The 9521-nt window shown below is 43.3% G+C and overlaps 1 protein-coding gene across 1 annotated transcript; it reads left to right on the top strand.

Moving 5' to 3' along the window:
* Window positions 1–8569: 8569 nt before the first annotated feature.
* On the top strand, window positions 8570–9280 carry LOC147430307 (histone H2B.9-like). Its single transcript, XM_086494775.1, has one exon. The coding sequence runs from the start codon at window positions 8631–8633 to the stop codon at window positions 9075–9077; it is 447 nt and encodes a 148-aa protein (XP_086350901.1). The 5' UTR covers window positions 8570–8630; the 3' UTR covers window positions 9078–9280.
* The last annotated feature ends 241 nt before the right edge of the window (window positions 9281–9521 follow it).

Genomic DNA, 9521 nt, shown 5'->3' with positions numbered 1-9521 from the left:
AGACAAGATTGGAACTGAAATATAGACTCAACTGGAAACTGAGACTTAACACTGAAACTAGAGACTTGAGCCGGAATATATTCAAATTAGTATAGGCAAAGTACAACCATGTAAGTCAAGCATGCTCTGGGCTTAATGATTAGAAAAACAAAGTACAAGAGCATGAAGAGCTCCAAGATACTAAACAATGATAGTGAAGAGTCTACCAAAATGACTATTCGAGAAGAGATCCCACAAAATGAATAGTGAGCCCTATATATAGCTGCTCAACTGCACCTCCGACTGCCCACTGTGCCTGTAACTGTGGTAACTAACCTTGAGAATTACCAGCCCAACCGCGCCCATCTATTCCCTCAACTAGTGATTGTTCTTTTCGTCTACAAGAAACTCCTAAAAAAGAGCCTTGTACCTCCATTTTCTTCAGTGCTAGTATGGGCAATTTAGGGTTTTTATGTTTTTACTTCTCATTAATGGAAAGTGCACTCGCCACACTCCCCCTTGGGACAATGCACTTTTTCTCACCTAAGGGAAGTTCATAGATGGTGCTATCCTCATCCAAAAGGGTCAGTTCTCACAACAGGCTATAAGCCCAATTCTATTTCACCAAGGGACACATTAGTGCCTCGAAAGGGAGGTTTTCTCTCTCCCTTTGCACAAATCAAAGCACAACATGTGATAAATGCCTTCTATTTCACAAAGCACACATACATGATCACATTGCTTAGAGGTGATAATCATGCACAAAGCATAATGAAACGTATGTAAACATCTTACACACAAAAAAGGCAAAGAAGAAGATCATCGCTCCGTGAAGGGAGAAACCAATAAGCTACACCTCTGTAAGGTTGTCGTGTCAAGGTTTGCTAAGAAAAGACACTCCTAAAAAGAGCCTTGTACCTCCATTTTCTTCAGTGCTATCAAGTGCTAGTAGGGGTAGTTTAGGGTTCTTATGTTTTTACTTCTCGTTAATGCAAAGTGCACTCCCCACGCTCCCCCTTGGGACAATGCAATGGTAAATTGTAGTGTTGGGTGTCAGCTTTACTTTGGCATAATTTCAATTGGGCTTGATACTCTTTCACTTTGTACTAGTTTACATAGGCCGATGTTAGATGACAACACTGAGGGAGATACTAACCGCAAGCGTCTCCCATGCCCCCTTTTTAAACAAAACGAGATGAGATGGAAGTTCCTTGTGACCATTGTTTCATCCAATAGCATGTGCAATATGATATATGCACTAATTTTTGTTGCAGGAGTAGGTGAATTTCTTTCTCTATAAAGGTGAGGGGGTGTTGCTAGTTTCACCACTCCGTGCAAAAGGATGAGCTTTCCATGTGTCCAACGGTTGCAACTTTGCAAGCCATGCGAGAAGGATTCCCCTACCAGTGTTTGTGCCGCCATATGTTTGAAGCTAGCCATCCTTAACACACACGAATGATCTCGGACGGGCATGTTCAAGTGGGATCAAGGGTGGAGGTGAAAATTGGGGTGCACGAATATGTTGCCTTATCACATTTTTGAAGAATCACATGTAGGTGTAATGGTTGGAACATATGGTTTGGTAGGGGGTGGGGACTGAAAGGGTGCGCACATGAGGGAGTCCTCAGCCCAGCGGTCTCTAGCCCTTCAGCTTCGGGACAATGCCACCAAAGCTGTCGAACACACATAACATAGCATTGAAAATCTCTCAAAAGCCTCTCTCGCACACCATGGTCGCTGGGCAGTGTGTTGTGAAATATCTACAGTTTTACAACTGTAGATACAGACAGAAGGCTCTTTTTGATCCCTGGTACACAATAAGTGTGAAAGAAGTGCCATTTGTACAACATTTAACACAATCTTTCCAACTCCCTTGATTGGATAAGAGGCATTGTTGGCACAAGTGACCATATTCCTATCGAGGGACAAACTCGAGGGAGCTAAGCAGGTCACGATGTGAAGTAATGTGCTTTGTAGCACCGATATCAAAGTACCACACATGTGAATCTTCAACAAATGACTTACATGCATCATGGGCAAAAGAATCATAAGTTCACTATGCACTAAATGCCCACTCTGCATCTACATCAGCATCAATCAAAGATTTTACAATAGCTACAATTGTAGTGGATCCAGTCTCTTTCTTCTTGGCCTCTTTTGCCCTCAACTTAGGACATTGCTTTACTAAGTAATCATTCGCCTTGCAATAATGTCAACACATCTTCTTCTTTCCTTTTCACCAGAATTCCTAGACAAGGTGTTGCCAGCAGAAGCATTAGGAATAGGTGATATGCCACTCACTGAAGAACCATGAGAAGTGGCTACATTGTTTTTACCACCTTTTCTTTGAGCAGCAACAAGAGCCTATTCAATTGCATGTTGTTTAGTTAAATTCTTATAATGCATCAATCTTGACAGCTTGAGGGGTTCCTTGGGTCATAAGTCTCCAAGTACTAGCAAAATTCTGGTAAGAATTCGGCAATGCATTAAGAACAGGATGCATAAGTGAACTGTTGGAAATACCTTCGCCTGTAGAAATGAGTTGCTCATTTATATCCTTGATACGAGTAAGAAAAGTTTCATGTCATCTTCCTCTTGCATAATCTTTGACTTGAGCTCTTTACAAAGCAATGAAACTTTAGCCTCATTGCGACTTGCATAAGGATCAACTAGAGTATCCTAAGCCTATTTTACTGATTCTGTTGAGTGAATGTGAGGAGTAATAGTGTGCTTCATAGATAATGCAATCAATGCATAAGCCTTGCATCTCTAACATCCCAATGAACCTGCTCAACTGTAGGCAAAAGAACCCTAGCAACATTGAACTGCCAAAACCTGCAACATCCTCAAGGGAGCATGTATCCATGAAAGGTGGACGTACATCAATGCCCTGCACAACATTCCAAACACCCTTTGACACAAAAAACATGTGTATCATGTACGCCCACTCAGGGTACTTGTCCGCATCCAATCCTCAGTAGCCAACACCTTGAAAACATATGTGTTGTTGTCAGCCATGGCGAGTGATTGCACCTGATGTGAAGATTTATCGGGAAGAGAAAAACAAAGCAGGACTAACACGTGCTATATAGCACAACCGAAAGAGAGATGTAAGGGACTTGCGTAGAAAATTGCACTGACAAAAAAACATTCTACACAAAAGGATGAAATTGCATGGACAGTACTACTACCTATATTGGAAACGAAGGCTAAAATGAGTCCCAATCATGTGACGATTGTCAAAGGTAAGATATCCGAAGGTGTGAGGGATTTTTGTCAAGGCTTTTGAAGATCACATGAACTTGAATAAGAGCTATGTGATAATTATCTTGGAAGGCTTTGGCTGCTACTGCTGAGCGAGACAAGTTATATATAGGCTATAATTTGCGGGTGAATTGATCCTTTAGTTGCAAGTGGCCCTTGGAGCTTGGTGGGCCATAGAAAAAGGGGAAGTGCAGGAAGCTACTTTAATTGAAGGCCACCCTTTTTATCAAAGGGGGTGTGAAAAGAATGTTAAAATGAAAAAAGCATGAATTTGAGAAAAAAGAGGAGATTTGATAGGCAAACAAGATATGAAGACAATAGCATGGGGAAAATGGTCGTGCAGTGTCTTGCGTAGGGTTTTTCAGCCTTAGCTACAGAGGAAGAAAACGTTGGCAATATTAGGGCAATCCTATTGGAACGATTTGGAGCGATTCGAGTAGGCCATTAGCTGGAGCTCTTGTGTGTAGGGGTGGATTCCTGTAGCAAGTCATGACTCCCACTTTAATTCTTTTGTGATTTGGTTATCCAAGTTTTCTCTTGAAGACTCGAATGCCCTTTTGAATTCAAGGACCAGAGTTAGAGAGTTTGAAACAAAATCTTGTTGGGTAAATCTTCAAGGTCTCTTTGGATGGAGTCTAAAGCTCATCAGACTTTCGAGTTAAGTATTATTCTTGATTCAATTATGAGAGGCCATAACTTCGATTGTCCTTGGATAAAGTTTTGAGATCTGTTGGTATTCTCTTCGACCACCTTCTTGAGATTTCTCCTCGTTTCTTCTTTATTGAACAAATTCAGTGGCTTCAAAACCTTTCTTCTCTTATCAAGACATGATCCTTGTCCTTCTTTATGCTAGCATCATGGTTGTCAATCGTGATTGCATGTCTACATATACACTCCTTAATGACCGAACCTCGCTCTGATACAACTCTTGGGAGATCAGAAGCACGTGTGCAAAAAATCTTCAAGCTTTTCATACACATACACACCCATCATACCTCTCACCATCTCTCCCTTAACTAAGTACATACAAAACTAGACACGATATCACCATTTAGACACAGACATACACACAAACATAGTTCTGATGTTGAAAGCTTGTAAGCGAGAATGATGCATACAAAATTACTGCACATAACATTTTGCATTTTGCAGTCCTAATATTCTCTTAATGAGTGTGTGTGCATATCTCAATAATCTCTCATGAACATCCTATTATGTTCTTGGTAAGCTTCGTAATTACACTCTTAATTGAGCTTTTGATCGGATCACATAAATTCTATTCTTGCTTCTTCTATTATATAAGTCTTTAAGTGATTTCTTGGCGAGCGATAAAGGATTAGTTTATGCATGGATTGAAGGGGAGGTGGCTCGAATCTTGGGTGGCCACGAATTTTAGTGTAGTAACCTGAAGGGCAACATGGACCCTTCATGTTACTACATTAAATGATAAAGTGTACATTTCATGGGGCGTCCATTAATGGAGGCTTCACATGGGGGACTCCTTTTGGTTGACTTGTGCATGTCATGAAGGAGCTCAAGTGACTTTATAAGGCAATCAACTTTGAAGAACCATTTCCGTGACAAAGCTCATAGCATGGAAAAGCACTTTTTCTCACCTAAGGGAATTCATAGATGGTGCTATCCTCATCCAAAAGGGTCAGTTCTCACAACAGGCTATAAGCCCAAGTCTATTTCACCAAGGGACACAGTAGTGCCTTGAAAGGGAAGTTTTCTCTCTCCCTTTGCACAAATCAAAGCACAACATGTGATGAATACCTTCTATTTCACGAAGCACACATACATGATCACATTGCTTAGAGGTGATAATCATGCACAAAGCATAATGAAACGTATGTTAACATCTTACACACAACAAAGGCAAAGAAGAAGATCATCGCTCCGTGAAGGGAGGAACCAATACGCTGCACCTCTGTAAGGTTGTTGTGTCGAGGTTTTCTAAGAAAAGAGACTCCTAAAAAAGAGCCTTGTACCTCCATTTTCTTCAGTGCTATCAAGTGCTACTAGGGGTAGTTTAGGGTTCTTATGTTTTTACTTCTCGTTAATGGAAAGTGCACTCCCCACGCTCCCCCTTGGGATAATGCAATGGTAAATTGTAGTGTTGGGTGTCAGCTTTACTTTGGCATAATTTCAATTGGGCTTGATACTCTTTCACTTTGTACTAGTTTACATAGGCCGATGTTAGATGACAACATTGAGGGACGTACTGACCTCAACGTCTCCCATGCCCCCTTTTTAAACAAAACGAGATGAGATGGAAGTTCCTTGTGACCATTGTCTCATCCAATAGCATGTGCAATATGGTATATGCACTAATTTTTATTGCATGAGTATATGAAAAATTTTCTCTATAAAGGTGAGGGGGTGTTGCTAGTTTCACCACTCCGTGAAAAAGGATGAGCTTTCCATGTGTCCAACGGTTGCAACTTTGCAAGCCATGCGAGAAGGATGCCCCTACCAATGTTTGTGTTGCCATATGTTTGAAGCTAGCCATCCTTACCACACACGATCCCAGAGGGGCATGTTCAAGTGGGATCAAGGGTGGAGGTGAAAATTGGGGTGCACGAATATGTTGCCTTATCACATATTTGAAGAACCGCATGCGGGTGTAATGATTAGAACATATGGTTTGGTAGGGGGTGGGGACTGAAAGGGTGCGCACATGAGGAAGTCCTCAGCTCAGCGGTCTCTAGCCCTTCAACTTTGGGACAGTGCCGCCAAAGCTGTCGAACGCACATAACATAGCATTGAAAATTTCTCAAAAGCCTCTCTCGCACACCATGGTCGCTGGGCAGTGTGTTGCGAAACATCTATTGTCCGCAGCGATAGACTATGTCCTCGATCGTAATATCACAAAAAAGCCGTGGCGTCTGGAAGCTTTGGAGCCACGCCAGCTTTTCTAGACGCTTTGGCTCAGTTTCCACTCCATGTGCAAACCCTTTGAGACTTGAGGAGCTTCTCCAAATTTAGTTGTAAAGTAGAATCCAGATCTCATTTGAAACATTCCCGCTTGCAAAAAAAAGAAAGGAGAAATCAAATTTGAAAAAGTGCGGCAACAAGAGGGGGGGAAGGAAGCGTTGGATCGAATCAACGATCGGACGGCATACAACTGCCAAGCTGGCGATCCAGAAGCAAATGCTAAATGGCACAAAGCAAATCCAGAACCTTTATGTTTTTTATGAAGGGTCTTGTAGTCGTCCCTTTTTTCATTTAGCATGGTCTTGAAAACATTCAGATGCCTATTGAGCAATGTTGTTTTCTTCCTGCATCATCTTCTGGAGAGTTGCTATCTCTCGATCATGTTTATGCTGCTCAATCTATAAATGCAAAGTTTGCTTAGTCCATTTAGCTCTTTCCTTTTTTAGTGCTTCTACCTCAGTTTTGGTGTGTTGCAGTTCTTCTTTTAGAGGGTCTAGCTGTGGGCTAGAAACTATGGCTTGGGCCGCCATCATTGGCCCATTGGAGTTGACAATAGCCAGCTAGACTGAATTAATGTTGCACACTCTTGTGTGATGGTCTCAGGGTTGGTCTGATCAATCTCATATATTGTCATTGGAAAAGCATAAGGCAATAAAGCTCGATCTAGTTTTTTCATTACCAGTCGCCCCTTCAAAGGTTGCTTCTAGAGGCATTGGAGCATGTCCAGTTTGATTATGGGCGGTTGTGCATGAGTTGTGTCTAGAGCTTGCTCTGTAGTGCTGCCCGATGCCTGATTGTTGCCATCATCTTGTTTGGTACTGGTCTGAGTTTGATCAACAGTGGCTACCTGAGATGTATTAGTTGTCTCTTTAGGCTCGACAGATGCATCGGGTTGTCCTTTCCTAGTCTCTACTAGAGTAACAAATATATTGGATTATGACTTCACTTGGTGCCCTCACTTTCCTCAGTATGTTTCTTGCTCCGCTAAGATCCACGAGATCGGGTCCGTCTCTCTGCTCTCTCTGCGTGTCTTCGCTTCGAATAGGTCGAATGCTGAGAATCCCTTGATTTATCGGTTGTTCCTAGTCTGGAGGAACATCTATCTCATTCCTAGGTTCTCTCTTGGTATCAAGGCCTTGCTTTGACTCTTCCTAGATTGGGCTTACACGGCCCGGATCATCCATGAATTTGGTTTCTTCAATGCTATCAAGTGCTAGTAGGGGCAGTTTAGGGTTCTTATGTTTTTACTTCTCGTTAATGGAAAGTGCACTCCCCACGCTCCCCCTTGGGACAATGCAATGGTAAATTGTAGTGTTGGGTGTCAGCTTTACTTTGGCATAACTTCAATTGGGCTTGATACTCTTTCACTTTGTACTAGTTTACATAGGCCGATGTTCGATGACAACATTGAGGGACATACTGACCTCAAGCGTCTCCCATGCCCCCTTTTTAAACAAAACGAGATGAGACGGAAGTTCCTTGTGACCATTGTCTCATCCAATAGCATGTGCAATATGATATATGCACTAATTTTTGTTGCACGAGTAGATGAAAAATTTTCTCTATAAAGGTGAGGGGGTGTTGCTAGTTTCACCACTCCGTGCAAAAGGATGAGCTTTCCATGTGTCCAACGGTTGCAACTTTGCAAGCCATGCGAGAAGGATTCCCCCACCAGTGTTTGTGCCGCCATATGTTTGAAGCTAGCCATCCTTAACACACACGAACGATCCCAGAGGGGCATGTTCAAGTGGGATCAAGGGTGGAGGTGAAAATTGGGGTGCACGAATATGTTGCCTTATCACATTTTTGAAGAATCGCATGCGGGTGTAATGGTTAGAACATATGGTTTGGTAGGGGGTGGGGACTAGGAGGGTGCGCACATGAGGGAGTCCTCAGCCCAGCGATCTCTAGCCCTTCAGCTTCGGGACGCTGCCGCCATAGCTGTCGAATGCACATAACATAGCATTGAAAATTCCTCAAAAGCCTCTCTCGCACACCATGGTCGCTGGGCAGTGTGTTGCGAAAATTCTACTGTCCGCAGTGATAGATTATGCCCTCGGTCGTAATATCACGAAAAGGCCGTGGCGTCTGGAAGCTTTGGAGCCACGCCAACTTTTCTAGACGCTTTGGCTCAATTTCCACTCCATGTGCGAACCTTTTGAGACTTGAGGAGCTTCTCCAAATTTAGTTGTAAAGCAGATCTGATTTGAAACGTACCCGCTTCCAAAAAAAAGAAAGGAGAAGTCAAATTTGAAAAAGTGCGGCAACAAGAGAGGGGGGGGGGGGGCAGGAAGCGTTGGATCGAACCAACGATCGGACGGCAGACAACTGCCAAGCTGGCGATCCAGAAGCAAACTCTAAATGGCATAAAACAAATCCAGAACCTTAGAATTGACCATCGCCACCGATACTTTTCCATTGTCTCCTCTGTTACGAACCTGCTCGCTTCAATGGCTCCCAAGGCAAAGGAAACAGCCGCCCCTGCTGCAGAGGCCGAGCAAAAGGCCCAGAAGAGCGTGAAGGCCGTCAAGAAGCCCGCGGGCAAGAAGCCCGCGGCAGAGAAGAAGCCGGCTGCCGCCAAGGAAGGCGGGGACAAGAAGAAGAAGAGGAAGGCCAAAAGCACCGAGACCTACAAGATTTACATCTTCAAGGTGCTCAAGCAGGTGCACCCGGACACAGGAATCTCCTCCAAGGCCATGGGTATCATGAATTCCTTCATCAATGACATTTTTGAGAAGCTGGCTCAAGAGGCTGCTCGTCTTGCCCGCTACAACAAGAAGCCCACCATCACAAGCCGGGAGATCCAGACTGCAGTGCGCCTCATTTTGCCTGGTGAGCTGGCTAAGCATGCCGTCTCTGAGGGTACCAAGGCTGTCACAAAGTTTACCAGTGCTTGAAGACCCATCATCTTGTTAAGGGTGTTTTTTAACACCACCTCTCTTTTGAGGTTGTTACTTGCTCTCTAGTTTTACTCTGAAAAGGGGATTTACCTCAAGAAAGTTATTTTTATTGTTGTAGGGTGTGTGTCCTTGAGAAACTCCTGTAAATATGCCCTCACTCAGTTTTGGTGACCATCTATGGCTTTAGAATTATTCATTGATGCTTATTTGCAATACGTGATCTGATGTACATAGATGTTTGCAGAGCTTGCAAGGCAGGTAGAATACCTCTGCTGACTTTAGTGGCTAGCGATTAGGCACCCTAGGTGGAAGCTAAGTTCTCTATCAGGGATAAGATTTGAACTCTAATTCATACAGCAGGTGTCTGGTTTTGCTGACCTTGGGGGCTTTGTTTGTGTGGGAGAAATGAGGTGCTGGCCTATTGTATCTTCCCCAGTGAAG

Source organism: Adiantum capillus-veneris, chromosome 22, assembly GCF_014529385.1.
Source record: "Adiantum capillus-veneris isolate H3 chromosome 22, ASM1452938v2, whole genome shotgun sequence".
Lineage (NCBI taxonomy): Eukaryota > Viridiplantae > Streptophyta > Polypodiopsida > Polypodiales > Pteridaceae > Adiantum > Adiantum capillus-veneris.
Note: the sequence above shows the minus strand (reverse complement) of the source record. Positions and strands in the feature narration are given on the sequence as shown.

Coding starts and splice junctions, on each gene's coding strand:
- LOC147430307 (XM_086494775.1), top strand. CDS start 8,631: ATGGCTCCCAAGGCAAAGGAAACAGCCGCCCCTGCTGCAGAGGCCGAG.